General features: G+C 53.1%; 5 protein-coding genes across 5 annotated transcripts; 3 read left to right on the forward strand and 2 right to left on the reverse strand.

Annotated features, from left to right (window-relative positions):
* Window positions 1-602: 602 nt before the first annotated feature.
* INS49_014190 (uncharacterized protein) lies at window positions 603-3,865 on the reverse strand (the record flags this gene model as incomplete). Its single annotated transcript, XM_043174881.1, has 2 exons — window positions 603-2,859; window positions 2,976-3,865. 2 exons carry the CDS (start codon window positions 3,863-3,865, stop codon window positions 603-605), a joined length of 3,147 nt encoding a protein of 1,048 aa, XP_043021826.1.
* A 762-nt stretch (window positions 3,866-4,627) lies between these two features.
* On the forward strand, window positions 4,628-4,892 carry INS49_014191 (uncharacterized protein; the record flags this gene model as incomplete). The annotated part of the gene is made up of 2 exons (XM_043174882.1): window positions 4,628-4,665; window positions 4,721-4,892. The coding sequence occupies 2 exons, from the start codon at window positions 4,628-4,630 to the stop codon at window positions 4,890-4,892; spliced, it is 210 nt and encodes a 69-aa protein (XP_043021827.1).
* A 1,474-nt stretch (window positions 4,893-6,366) lies between these two features.
* Window positions 6,367-10,244, reverse strand: INS49_014192 (uncharacterized protein; the record flags this gene model as incomplete). The annotated part of the gene is made up of 5 exons (XM_043174883.1): window positions 6,367-6,841; window positions 6,901-7,717; window positions 8,543-9,957; window positions 10,018-10,154; window positions 10,212-10,244. The coding sequence occupies 5 exons, from the start codon at window positions 10,242-10,244 to the stop codon at window positions 6,367-6,369; spliced, it is 2,877 nt and encodes a 958-aa protein (XP_043021828.1).
* Window positions 10,245-11,104: 860 nt separating this feature from the next.
* On the forward strand, window positions 11,105-11,626 carry INS49_014193 (uncharacterized protein; the record flags this gene model as incomplete). The annotated part of the gene is made up of 1 exon (XM_043174884.1): window positions 11,105-11,626. One exon carries the CDS (start codon window positions 11,105-11,107, stop codon window positions 11,624-11,626), a length of 522 nt encoding a protein of 173 aa, XP_043021829.1.
* A 318-nt stretch (window positions 11,627-11,944) lies between these two features.
* INS49_014194 (uncharacterized protein) lies at window positions 11,945-13,000 on the forward strand (the record flags this gene model as incomplete). The annotated part of the gene is made up of 1 exon (XM_043174885.1): window positions 11,945-13,000. The coding sequence occupies one exon, from the start codon at window positions 11,945-11,947 to the stop codon at window positions 12,998-13,000; it is 1,056 nt and encodes a 351-aa protein (XP_043021830.1).
* Between the last annotated feature and the right edge of the window lie 174 nt (window positions 13,001-13,174).

Below are 13,174 nucleotides of genomic sequence, written 5' to 3' on the forward strand. Positions count from 1 at the left end.
TCTCTTTATCCCCGAGCAGGAGGATTCCTTACTATACCATACCAACATGCTGCTCAATCGTGGTGGCCAGATGACTGATCAGCACTCTTGGCTCATGCCGACGACCTGGATAAATTATTCAAAACCTCCCACATAGAATCGTAAATGCATCATCGTAGCTGGACCACACCATTGCACCCCCCTCCATCCACCCTCTGGCCCTGATGGTTCCCCTGTGCGCGTCGGTCTGATCGGCTTATCCAAGTCGGCCGCCGTCTCTTTCCAGACCATTCTCGAGTCCGGGGTCGTTCCCAAACCAAGTTCTCACCAACTCCAGACATCGGCTTTCAAGTGTATCCGACCAATCTTCGGCATCTACTGCATATTCTCGTGCTGGTATCGCTGATTTAGGACTTTTGAAATGTTCATTGCAACACGAAATCAATGAATGGAATATAATTATCATTATTCAATGCTTGCATATAAGTGCGATCACATAACCGCCACGTCTATGCACTACTACCTGGTACTGTGTGTGATTCATGCTCCATTGCATGCTGCCTTCGGGGTCCCGAGGTCGCCTACTATTGTCGACGCCGCTGCTTATGTGAACTTCGGTAATTTCAATGGAAACCCCGGCGATGCTCAGACCTATGGTGAGCGGGCTCAGTCCAGCCCAGCTGGAATGATGAGCCCGCCTCCGCATCGTCCGTCATCGGCCGCATCATGTCGTCAACGCCGTAAGTCCGCCCTGCTGGAAATTCGACGCCGTTATGTTGAAATCCGAAGGTTTCATCCAATCCTTCACCAAAAGAAAAGTGGTCTGCCGAATTTTCTGGAATATCCACGCCTTCGAAAAGTGCATCCAACGGTCCCCCGTCTGGCGGACTTCCTGCAGTCACGGGCGGCACGGCCCCGGAGTCGCGAACCGCACGTGGGTCAACCCCTTCCCTCGAACAAGAAGATGACGGTGGAGTGTTCTGGCTGGAACTTCCTGAGCCTGAAGGCAAATTCGAATCTTGACTGCTGCTGCTACTTCTAGCACGCCACTGTTCACAAATGAGACTGAACCCTTCGTCGAAAACGGGCCGCAAAAAGGCTGCACGCTCCCGTTCCTCGTCGGGAAGGTTCCAATCGGAAGCCCCATGCTGAGTGAAGACGTCTGAAACAACCCTTGGTCCGTCGCTCATCAAGAAATTCTCAAAAAGCGTGATGTCTTGTATGAGCTCAGGATTGACGTACGGCGACAGAGGCCTCGGCTGGTGTCCTGGAAACACAATGTCAAATACGGCATACCATTGGGCCTCTTCGGTGGAATGTGCCGCCGACTTCTTCGCAAGTTGAAATCTCTGTGACTCTGTGATCCCGTCCAGTCTGATTGCTGGTCGGGATTCACACGAACGCTCTCGAACGTGGCCGTCACGTTCCTCTTCCGTCTGAAATATGCTCATACACACAGGGCAGTATAGCGGATTCCGGTGACGTCGAACAAGGTGCTGCTTTACATCGCGAATTCTGCTCAGCTTATACTTGTAGCAGGCTCCATGTGATCTCGGATCTTTTTTGGTGTATGGACAGGCAAAAAGGAGCTGCTGAGCAGATGTTTGTGGGCGTTTGCTACTCCCGACCTGGTTTGACGAGGGCCCACTGTTGTCGGCGGTCTCCTCGCTGATCCCTGTCTGGTCCGCCCATGTCCGTTTCTTTGTAGCTGAATCGTTGCCCTTCCCCTTGCTTTGATTTGGCGCCGGATTTGCTTTGCCTGTACCACCTGCACCATCGGAAGGCAGATCCTGATTAAGATGGTTTTCTCTCCAAGCATTGAAGGCCTCAATCACTCTCGCAGTAGCCGAGGCTCTGAACTGGTTGAAGATATGGTCTTCGTCCAGTTTGTTGTCCTCTTCTTCTGAGTATTCTGCCGACCAAAAAGAACCTGATTCGGGAGTTGATGTATCTGTTGAGTAAATTGAAAGTCCATCGTTTGAATGGTCTTGCGACTGTGGTGATTCGATTCGCTCCGTTGAACAAGTGCTTTCTTTCCTCACAAGTTCACTATCAATCTGCTGTAACTCACTCATAGCAGCTTTTGCAACAGTCTCGTCCCCCGCGTGTCCAATACTGTGATCTTCAGAATGCTTGCGTGTACTACTAGTATTCCTGCTTGAGCCGCTCGAGCCTTCGAGAGAGAGATTCTCCATCAATTTCAATGAAGAGTATAGCGAACTCGGGAGTTGCTCTAGAAGTCTAAGTGCAGCGTCATCAGGGTAAACGACGGCAGGTGCGGAGATGAGCTCGCTAACTTCTCTATTTCGCCGAGCCTGCTTTGAACCACCTTCACTCGGAGCTGGCCTAGTTCCAGGAATTTGACCTTTGTTTTCGCGACGATGTCTCGATGACGACTCCGCTACCGCTTCCCCTTCTACCGAGGCTGGGCCGGCGGATGAGACCAGGGCAGGCTGCCCGGGACGACCGGAATCAACTGGTGAGTGAGTAGGTGGCGAGACAAGTCTGGTGGACAGAACAGCGGTCTTCTTGTCGATGTTATAGTTCTGGTTGTACTGCTTGAGGGACGAGATGCTTGGTGAGTGGCGATGCCTGAGAGAGGAGAAAGGCTGCTGCAGCTGGGACTGCTCCATCTTCCAGCGGGGCGGCACGTTGGACTGGCCGTTGGACATCAGGCTTGGAGAGGGCATGACTGGTAGTTGAAGGAGGGGGTGATGACTCCTGAAACGGCTATGGCGGCCTTGGCTGCCTGGTACAGGCGGCACTGTCGTGGGATTTACAATACTTTCGTATGTGCGTCTATCGATAAGATTGCGGTCGAGGAGGTGTTGGACGAGGAGCCCATCCCTGTGCATCTGGTCGGGCCGGTAGCCCTCGTATCTAGTACGTGTTAATCACCAACTACCTAGGTACCCGTAGGTCCCAAAGTGATGTATACTGGAACATTCCAAAACATGACAGACGAGGAACCGCAAAGGAAGAAGAATGGTACTTACGTAATATGGTTGCGAATATGGTGCATTCGCATATTAAAGTTGGAGCGGACGTCCCCCTTGGATGTCTCCCTTGCGTCAAAGTTGTGTTCGTTGCAAAACCAGCATCTCAGCCTTGTTGGAAACTTGCTCTGCAGGTGGCCCTCAACATGATCCATCCAGCCTTGTACATCATCACCAGCAAAAACTCTTTTACAACCTGTTAGGTTCCAGAATTCACAAGGTAGCTGGTATCGTTCAATTGGCGGGTGCTGGCGGTGAATAGTGTTGTTCACGTCGGTTCGGTTGCTATGTGCGGAAGGAATAGAGGATGCCGCAGTTCCGCGGGAATACGTCTCGCTCCACCCACTTATTGAGGCTTGCCCGTATGAGGAGGGCACGGAGCTGCTGGTCACAGACGCGGTGTCGTATTCCGTATAGCCGCTATAGGTTGGAGTGGCAGCAGATGCCACAGGTCCGTGGGAAAGCGTCTCGATCCACCCATTCACTGAGGCTCCCACGTACGAGGAAGGCACGGTGCTGCGGGTTACGGATGCGGTGTCGTGTCCCGTATAGCCAGTGGGTTCGTTTTGATGTTCATATCCTTCTGTTGAACTTGCGATAATGGTTGGGTAGGAACTGTCATTGCCTGAGGTACCACTAAATACCACTGACGATGACTGCATAGGAGCAAGCGAACTTTGTGCCGTCCAGCTATAGTGATCATCGGCGATGTATGGTTGCTCATAAGATGAGCCGTATACGTCTGTGTACGATGATCCGTAGGAATCGTTACTGGGTGTAGGGCGATCACCGTAGTCACTCAGACTGAGAGATCCGAGAGACTGTGCATAATCCTCCTCCCCGGCCCTGCCCTTGCCCTTGCCCTTGGCTGATATGTGGGTGCTCTGCATGGTACCGACAAGAAGATGGTCGGAGGACTGGAGATAGCAGTAATTGTTGTGTGCCAGGTGCTGGGAGTTGGGGGGGGGGGTATATTCTGGTCCCCGATGAGGCAACGCGATATGGGACCTTGGAAGGTACGATGACTTATACACACAATGGGTTTAGTGGAAGAGATATGACAATGTGCAGATGAGTATTGCGTATGGCAAGGGGGTTGTGTTCCAACCGTTGATGATTCAAGATGTGTGAACAAAGTGGGGTTAACTTACCGGTAGCAGGAACGGTGAGACTCTGGCTCACTTTGCTGAGAAGCTTGGGACATCGGCCCCCAAGGCCTGCAAGCCATGCTGACAGATTCTTCTTTTACATTCGCAAAGCACAGTTGTGCTCTGAAGTACCACGTACCCTGCGACGAAGCTGCAGCTAACTAGCCGAGCGAATGAGAGGCTCACGGCGTCAGCCATCTTCAAAGCACCGTAGTGCTCTCCTATATCGTTGTACACGACCATTTGGCCGTCTCGCGCAGAGCAGCCAACACACGACATTATTTGGACCAGCTGTGCTTTCCCTTAAGGGGTGGCAAAGCAAAGCATAGGCTCACTGGGGTAGTGCTACGGGCTATAAATATTGTAGAACGGGCGCTCACAAAGACCGCAATGACCGTGACTGTATATCCATATCCATAAGAACAGTGAGAATACCGATAAAAACAAGCCAATATCCTACTGCACCAGGTCCTTCAAGATCTCCAAGCCTCTTCGCCGTCCAAAATGTCTCAAGCTTCCGGTCAAGTCAGTGGAGACACGCCGTAGGTCTCATGCATGAAGGTACTGAGATGTGTGTCTGACAACAACTATACTTAGCCTCGGTGAATCTGGGCCTTCTCAGACCCTGACGTCGTACGTCTCGGCTTCACCAACAATCACTGAGAGGATCTCGAACAATTTGCCAGACAAAAACAGGAAGAAGAGGTTGGAAACAAAGATCACGAGTCTGGATGCTATTATCAGGGGCAAGGGATCTGGAAGTAATTAAGGGGAGTCATTTCGGAATCAAAGTTCAGGGAATGTTAGGGCGGGAGCAGCTACCGCGACAACTGATGCCACTATCGATCGAGAATTAGCGGCTCTCATGACATCCTCTTGTGGCAATGCTGGAACTTTTCAAAACCGGAATGGAACCATAGAACAGCGGTTGAAATGAAAAGCGAAGATCGAGAACTCCCAGCATCATGTACTGAAACCGCAGCAATCGATTTGTCAATTCACCCGTGCCTTTGCATTCATCCGAGTACGTACACTTTCACTCAACTCATTATGAGGATTCAACGCCTTTGACCCTTCCACACAATGGCTCATCGTACAAATTGAGAACAGATTAATTGTCGAGGCTTTTTTTATCACAAACGTCCGCCCACTCCCTCCACCGTCCTTTCCCCACTCCTCAAGCTCGCCGTGTTCTGCTTGAACGAATAAGCGACGGCAAATGTTGAGATCACCGCCTGCGTCGATGGCTTTCGTGTGTGCTGGTGCCATGATCCCGACCAAGGTCATCGCCGGGCTTGGCCCTGTAGTATCCGCCCCCGAGTTTCTCAAGGAAAACGTCGCAGATCCCGAAGAATCCATCGACCATGCCTTTGAAGGAATGTCCTAGCCCGGACATGGTTGCCAGTTAGGGCAACTCGGGATGTCCGAGGGAATAAGACAGCAGGGAGAACCTTTTTATCTTCTGTTGATGCTTCACAATTGTTGCTATCAGCCAATGGCCGGGTACAGTCGCGGACCAGGATTTGTTGTAGATCACGAGACAAGCTTACTGTCGGTCGCAGGGGCAAAATGGATCGAGCAGGGCAAAGCTGTTTTATATCACGAAATGATGCTTGCAAGTCAGATTTCACGCAGAGTCTTGGAGCTCGAGGTTTATTTAGAGCCAGAGAAATGGCCACGGACAAGCAAATGAAATTTGAGGGTTTCATGCTCTTATCTTTGAAAATGCAGATGTGACGCCTCGAGGATTCTCAAGTGTTCGCAGTTCATGCAGCTGATAAGGTGGATGACGTGCAGATGACAAGCGCTGCCACCCACATCATCTGAATGCGGAAGGATGAGATGCAGATGACATACCGAGTCTGATCCTAGGATCTTGGCTTGGGCGAAAACCTGTTCCTCTGAACCTGCTTTCCAAAATCTTTTTTTTTTTTCCCTCGCAAACCGATGCGCTATCCGCGCCGCCCTCTGATTCACCAGTCAACGCAGGGTAACGTATTCAGAGGAACGTAGGACGCCGTCAGGAACTACGCAGATTTTTTGTCTTGGCAGTGAGACGGTTCAAAATTGCGACCGAGTATTGACACGCGCATCGGGAAAGCTGTGGGATTGTAAAGCATTGCCAGTGCTACATGTACTGAAAGCGCTAATCTGGGCTAATTTCTACTTAGAATCGAAATGTATGAGGACATTGTCCCTTGAATGATAAGCTGCAACACAGCCACCGGAGTTGCTGAGAGACTTCACTGCTGCCTGGCCCTCTGACGTCGTCCGCATTTGTGCGCCTGCGTCGGCTTCGCTTCCACACTCGAGGTAGCGCTGGACGAAGCCGCAACTGGTAGGCTCGAGGAAGACACCGCAGCAGCCGCATTAGCTGAGATGCCATCTGTCTCCTTCACAATCGCCTCGACATCGGAGTCGTCCATGTGGTACAACAGCGAGCCCCATCCGAGGCCATCGTAATGCCCGGATCCCTCTCCGTAAGTTCCAGCTCCAGGCTCGAAGCCGCCGTACTCAGTCAGAGTGTAGTTGAGGTATTTCGTGGTCCATGGGGCATCCAGGCCCTTGACCTGAACATAGTGGCTGTACAGCAGCTCCCATGTTGGACGGGTCGCGCCACGCGATGCATTGCTGACCTGGTCGAAGAAGACGATGGAGTTGGTGTAGTTGACGAACGGGACGTCATAGCCCAGATTGTAGCGGGCGAAATACTCGGCTCTGGAGACGGTCAGTCATTTAGTCAGAGGCTCTCGACACATCATCAGCTTTTCACTTACCCTTGGAGAATGCGGCTGTTGTTGTACGCGAACAGATCCTCGCCCTGGTTCCAAGCCTGCTGCCCAACGACACCCAACATCTGCTGGTCGAGTGCCGAGTGCCCCTGGTCGCGACCAGATTCTTGCCCCTGCCCCAGAATGGTTCCGGTGCCGGGCTCCTCTACCAGGTTGGAGACAGCGAGGTTGATATTGCCGTTGCCACCTCCGTTCTTGAAGTAGTCGACAACAAAGTCCCAGGTAGTCGTGTTCTCGGTGAGCACAGCAATCGCCATAGCGGAGGCCATATTCCCAAGCTCCCAATTTGCGAAGTAGTGGGTCCATATATGCTCGGCCGGGAGCTCATGGTTGAGGAACGCCAGGTTCATGGGCAGGAACACGGTGTTGAGCATGTTTGTGAAGGTGTCGAAGCCATCATCCTTGAAAGGCTGGTAGTCCCGGAGAAGCTCCCCGGCGTTGGCCAGCTCGTGGCCCTGGAAGCCGGAACAGAGGTACGCGTCCATGTCGCCGCCGATGGTCGTCAGCTTCTCCCCCCAAGCGGTCAGGATGGAAGCCGCAGCATCCGCGTAGGAGTCGTGGCCGCTGATCTTCCATCGCAAGGCGAGCGTGAAGGCGGCTGCCGCATCGTGCCACAAGAGCTCGTTGTTGGCAGAGTGCTCGCCGTCGGAGCCGCGGTAGATGGCCTCGACTGCATTATTGGTGTAGGTATCTTGGGCATATTCTGAAGTGGTCAGCTTGTCCCAGCTGCTGAGCCAGGGGTCGAGTTCTGCCTCGATCTTGGCCTTGGCCCGGTCGAGGTCGGCTGTGGTGACCAGCAGACCTGGGTGAACGAATGCAAAGGCATCGGATGCGCATCCGAGCACCAGTGAAGAGGTGAGGAAAGATCTCTGAAATTTAACCATGGCGAATGTGAGGGCTCCAAGGCCAATCGAAGAAAAAAGGAGCGACGAGTAAGGAACGAAGGTGTAAGATCAAATGCGATCGTCCAGATTACCATCAAGCCCAAGTGCGCCTGGGAGGTACCATAGACACTTTGTATTTCAAGCTCCCCTTATTGTTTCCCATCCCCGGAATTCGGGTCCGGGCGTCGGGGCCCACGATTTCAAGTGCCGGGGAAAGCACTCACCAGCTTGGTCTGTCATATCTCTCCTGTCATTCAACTTTGACAAGCATCTCAGGGGCCCAGAAAGCATCAGTTCGTCTGTCATATCATGGTCTGATACAGTGACGGCTGTACGAGCATGGGGTCTCGAAGGCCTTAATTTCAGGAAGTCTCCGCCTTTGGTGTTTAGCGGTCTGGATTTAGCGCTTCTGCAGGCACACGAGCAGGGGAGCGGGGAGAAACAACCGATCCCAACACTCCAATTCAAGAAACACGGCATTTTATCCCGAAGTGATGGGTATTGAAGGCCTGGGAACTCATAAGGTATCCTTACTGTCGTCGTGATAATTGCTGTGCAGTAGACAATCTGCTGCATACCTGAAGATGGAGCAGGGCCGCGTCATTATGCACCAAGCACAAATTGCTCACAAAAATGTGAAAGGACAGGGACAATTATGACTATATGCTCTACCGTGTGCAAATCCGGATATGAAGCACTGGACTATTTTTATGCCCAGTACCCTCGCTCTCCATCCATCATACCCATCGCTCGCCTTCCCATTTGTCCTGTCAAGATGCTGGACTTGGCCCTTCTCAGGAAATGACCGTCCGACTTCGATCCCAACATGCCATTGCCATCCCTGTCCCACACAAGCTTGCCCCGGAGGAATACCCAACGAGGCCAATTCCGGACCTCGATGCCTTCAAATGGCGTATAGTCAATCCTATGGTGAAGCATATCATTGCTGATCCTGACCACGTTCCTATTCGGCTTGTTCCGTTCGGGACCAGCCCGCACACTAACCGATGTCGAAGAGGGCTCTGCGGATGAAGATTCCTCGGGATACCATATTACCAAATCTGCATCGAAACCAGGTAGAAGACTCCCTTTGCAGTCTCCCAGACCATACAGTTTAGCAGGATTCGTCGAAGTCAACTCAACAAATCGGGGCAGCGATATTCGGATCTTGTCATCTTGGAACCGGTACCCGAGAGCCGGATCAAATGTCCTGTTGAATATCAAAGGCAGCCGTGTCTCAATGCCAGGCAAACCATTGGGCACGAAACGGAAGTCGGAGTGGACGCAACCGTGCTCGTCCACAGAAGCTGTATCCATCGCCTTGCCCTTCTTCCCGATCGGGTGGTCGAATGTAGCAGGCGCATGGTCCGAACTGATGGTGGTGAACGTACCATTAGCGACACTCCTCCAGATCTCCTCTAGGTCGCCAGCATCATGCCGCAACGGCGGTGCACAGATATTCTTGGAGCCCTCGACATCCTTGGGCCCTGATCGCAGCCTCTCACTGATGAGATACAGATAATGCGGGCACGTCTCGGCGTGTATGGGGAGGAGACGGCTCTGCGCATCAGCGACGTGCTGGACAGCCTTCGGCGCGGACATGTGTACTAGTAATATCGGTGTGTCTGTTACCTCCGCAAGGCTGATGGCGCGGTAGGTCGCTTCTGTCTCAGCGATCTGCGGCCTTGCCACCGAGTGGAAGAACGTCCCCGTGTTGCCTGCCTTTGCGAGCCGCGCGGTGATGGCGGCGATCATGTCGCTATTCTCGGCGTGGACCATGGTGGTGATGCCTAGGCTGCGCGCTCGCATCATCACGTTGAACAGGTCTGCGTCGCCGAGCTTCATTGGCTCGTATGTCATGTACAGCTTGACGCTTGATATTCCTTCCTTGTCGACTAACTGGGGTAGTTCATCTTCGAGGACTTTGTCGGTAGGGTTAGTCAAGATAACATGGAAGCCGTAATCGCAATAGGAGTTCCCCGTCGCCTTCCTGTGGTAGGCTTCCAGTGCGGGGTAGATGCTGTCTTCATGACGCTTTTGGGAGGCAAATGCGATGATCGTAGTGTTGCCGCCTGCAAGCGCTGAGCGCGAGCCGGTCTCCCAGGTGTCGCCTGTCGGGGAGTTGTCTTGTTCTATGTGGACGTGGGAGTCGACACCTCTTGAAGTGTTGTTAGACATTGGTCTCACTCAGACGTCTGGGAAGAAGCAAGATACCCACCCTGGAGTGATGTACGCTCTCTCAGCGTCGACGATGACTGTGTCAGGACCAGCATCCAGACCACAGCCTAGCAGTGCTATTTTCCCGTCTTTGATACCAATCTCGATCCCTAGGGGCAGGATTTCGGTGGCAGTGACCTGATTCTCGATTAGCCGGACACAAGCTTTGGCGCAGGAGTCTCAGATTAGACTCACAATATGCCCGTTCTTGATAATGGTGTCCAGCATGTCGTCTACCAAAGGATGTAAAAATGTTCAGATGTGCTGCGAATCAGCAGAGAACCGAGTGCACGTCATTGATCAATACTTGCCAACATTGACGAGGATCGCCTTGCTAGAAAAGTGTAACGCACGTCGGGCAGCTCAAATACGCGTCTGCGTAGCCGGCCCGGGAAATGGCAGATCGTTAGCGAAAAGCAATTGATAATACACCTAAAGAAGACTAAAACAAGCCTAAGATAATGATAGTAGAGCTCCTCCAGCTGCCTTTGCCTGAATCTGCCTCAAGTCCTGCCGTCCAGATCACCTGCATTATCGGAAGGGACCCTTGTACGGATGGGTTGCAACGTGACATGGGTCCCCAGCTCCACTGGCATGGGCAAAGTAGACTGCAGTTGGGAGGCGTAAAGTAACCAACAGGTCCGGAAGTCGTGCCTCTCAAAAGTTGCTGGTTGCCAGTTTGGCACAGCGGTTCCACATCAAGCCCACTCGTTTGGTCCACCGTAAGAAAATTAAAAGTATTTTCTCTGGGTGATGTTGGCAAAGAATGTTGGCTGTACGTGGTCCAGGTGCGGGCCCCAGGATGGGTCACATATATAGTACAGTCCGTAGACATAGATATCGTGCCGAGCACAGAAATGCACAGCATTGGAGGAACAGCCGGCCCATCTCACCTGCTTTCTTTGCAGACTTTTATCGTCATTTTGCACTTTAGCCTCTTGATTTGTTGCTGTCATGTCGGCTGAGAAGCCTATCTTCCTCCTCGCCCACGGTGCTTGGCACCCTCCTTGGATGTATGAGCCGCTTAAGGAGGAACTTGCCAAACTGGGCTACTTAAGTACACCCTGGCTGTGCCTGCTTTGCCCACTATGGGTCCTGACGCGAAAGACATCGCATGGAATGCCGACGTAGAGGCACTTCTCCAGACCGCCGAGCCCCTATTTGCACAGGGCAAAAAAGTCGTCTTGATTGGGCACTCGTACGGCGGCATTCCGGCCTGTATAGCGACGCGCGAAAATGGCGTTGCTGAACGGCACGCTAGAGGCTTAGACGGCGGATTCCTTCAAATTGTTTTGCTCTGTGCTTTTGCGATGCCATCCAAGGGCATTAGTCAGGTAGAGCTGATGCAACACCAGCTGCCTCCTTGGCAGGATCACGTCACCGAGTCCGGATGCATCGTAAGACTGCTGGGAGCCCCTGACTTTGTGGCGTTTGGCCTAACGATTGAACAGAAGCTCGTGGTAAACGAGAAGGCGAAGGGCCTCTTATATAACGACTTGTCCACAGAGATGGCGGAGACATATTTTAGCGCCTTGCTGCCCCAGTCTCATGTTGCTCTGGAAAAGCCGGTCGATTTCGCGGTTCCCGACATCACCATTCCGAAGACATAAATCGTCTGTGAGAATGATAAGGCTTTCCCCACAGCTGCGCGGCACCACTGGGCCACCTCACTCGGTATGCAAGCCGTATCAGTCTTCGGCGGGCACACGGCATTCGCCAGTGTTCCTGATAAGCTGGCGGCAATATTGGCAGGGGTGCTAGAGCCCGGGTTGAATTAGCATTCATTGTAACCTTACACATCCCAGGTCACATACATAGTAGATCAACCATTGAAAGGATCCCAGTTCGGACGACCCAGTTGATATAATTTTGTGACTGCTATAGCTGCCATGGCTTCACCACGCATCCTCACGGTGGCCGCCGCCCAGATGGGCCCGAACCAGCTCGCAGACCCCAGAGAGAAAATACTCGGCCGCATGCTGAAGCTCCTCGCCGATGCAGCCTCTCAGGGAGCCAAGCTAGTCGTCTTCCCCGAGCTAGCATTCACCACATTCTTCCCTCGCCACCAGATTGACGACCCCGTCAAGAAGGCCGAATTCTTCGAGCCAGAGTCCCACGATAATCCTCATGCCGTGGTAGACTCGCCACGGGTGAAGCCATTCTTTGAGAAGGCCAAGGAGCTTCGCACAGATGTATACGTCGGCTACGCAGAGCGATGGACGGACGAGGGCGGCAAGGTGACGGATTATAACAGCACCATCTACTACTCTGCAAGCGCGGGTAGAGTGATAGCCAAGTACCGCAAAGTCCATCTCCCCGGTACCAAGGAACCCATCGACGACAAGACGGGCAGGGGCGTGGAGCAGCAGCTCGAGAAGCGCTACTTCACGCCCGGCAACCTCGGTTTCCAGGCATTCCGCGCGCCTGATCTCGTCACAGGCACTTTGAAAGCCGGTGGCCCATTAGTAGCCGGACAGCCGGACGCAAAGGAGTCAGAGGGGAAGGGCGACCCCATCGTCGGCATGATTATCTGCAACGACCGGCGGTGGACTGAGGCGTGGCGGTCTTACGGCCTCCAGGGTGCAGAGCTCGTCCTCGACGGGTACAACACCACGTCCTACGCGCCGCAGTATGACGGCACCCCGGAGGAGCAGGAGGCGGAGGCGCTGTTTCACCACCACATCTCGTGCCAGGGCGGCAGCTACACGAACGCGTGCTTCAGCGTTAACACTGCTAAGTGTGGTGTTGAGGATGGGGGTGGGCTGATTGCGGGCACGGTGATCTATGATCCGGATGGGCATGTGGTGGCTGAGTCGAAGACAAAGGGGGATGAACTGGTTGTTGCGACTATTGACCTGGCTTTGTGTAGGAAGGGGAAGGAGAGGGTGTTTGCGTTCGAGAAGCATCGGAGGGTAGAGCACTACGGGAGGTTAGTTGGACAGGTCGGTCGAGGAGCCTCCGCTATTGGAATAGAGCAATCGTAGCTGTGGGTGTACAATTCTATGAGACAGATGATTCCTCTCATTCAGTGCCTACTTCCACGTCAATGATATTGACACGAGAGGCACCAGGGTCGAAAATTCAAGGTGCGAGGTAGACGGCCAAGTTTGTTGGCCCGAATGGACAGCAGTCAAATTGCACTTCCATCCGTTCCCCTC

The sequence above is a fragment of the Diaporthe citri genome (genome assembly GCF_014595645.1).
Source record: "Diaporthe citri strain NFHF-8-4 chromosome Unknown scaffold_7, whole genome shotgun sequence".
NCBI lineage: Eukaryota > Fungi > Ascomycota > Sordariomycetes > Diaporthales > Diaporthaceae > Diaporthe > Diaporthe citri.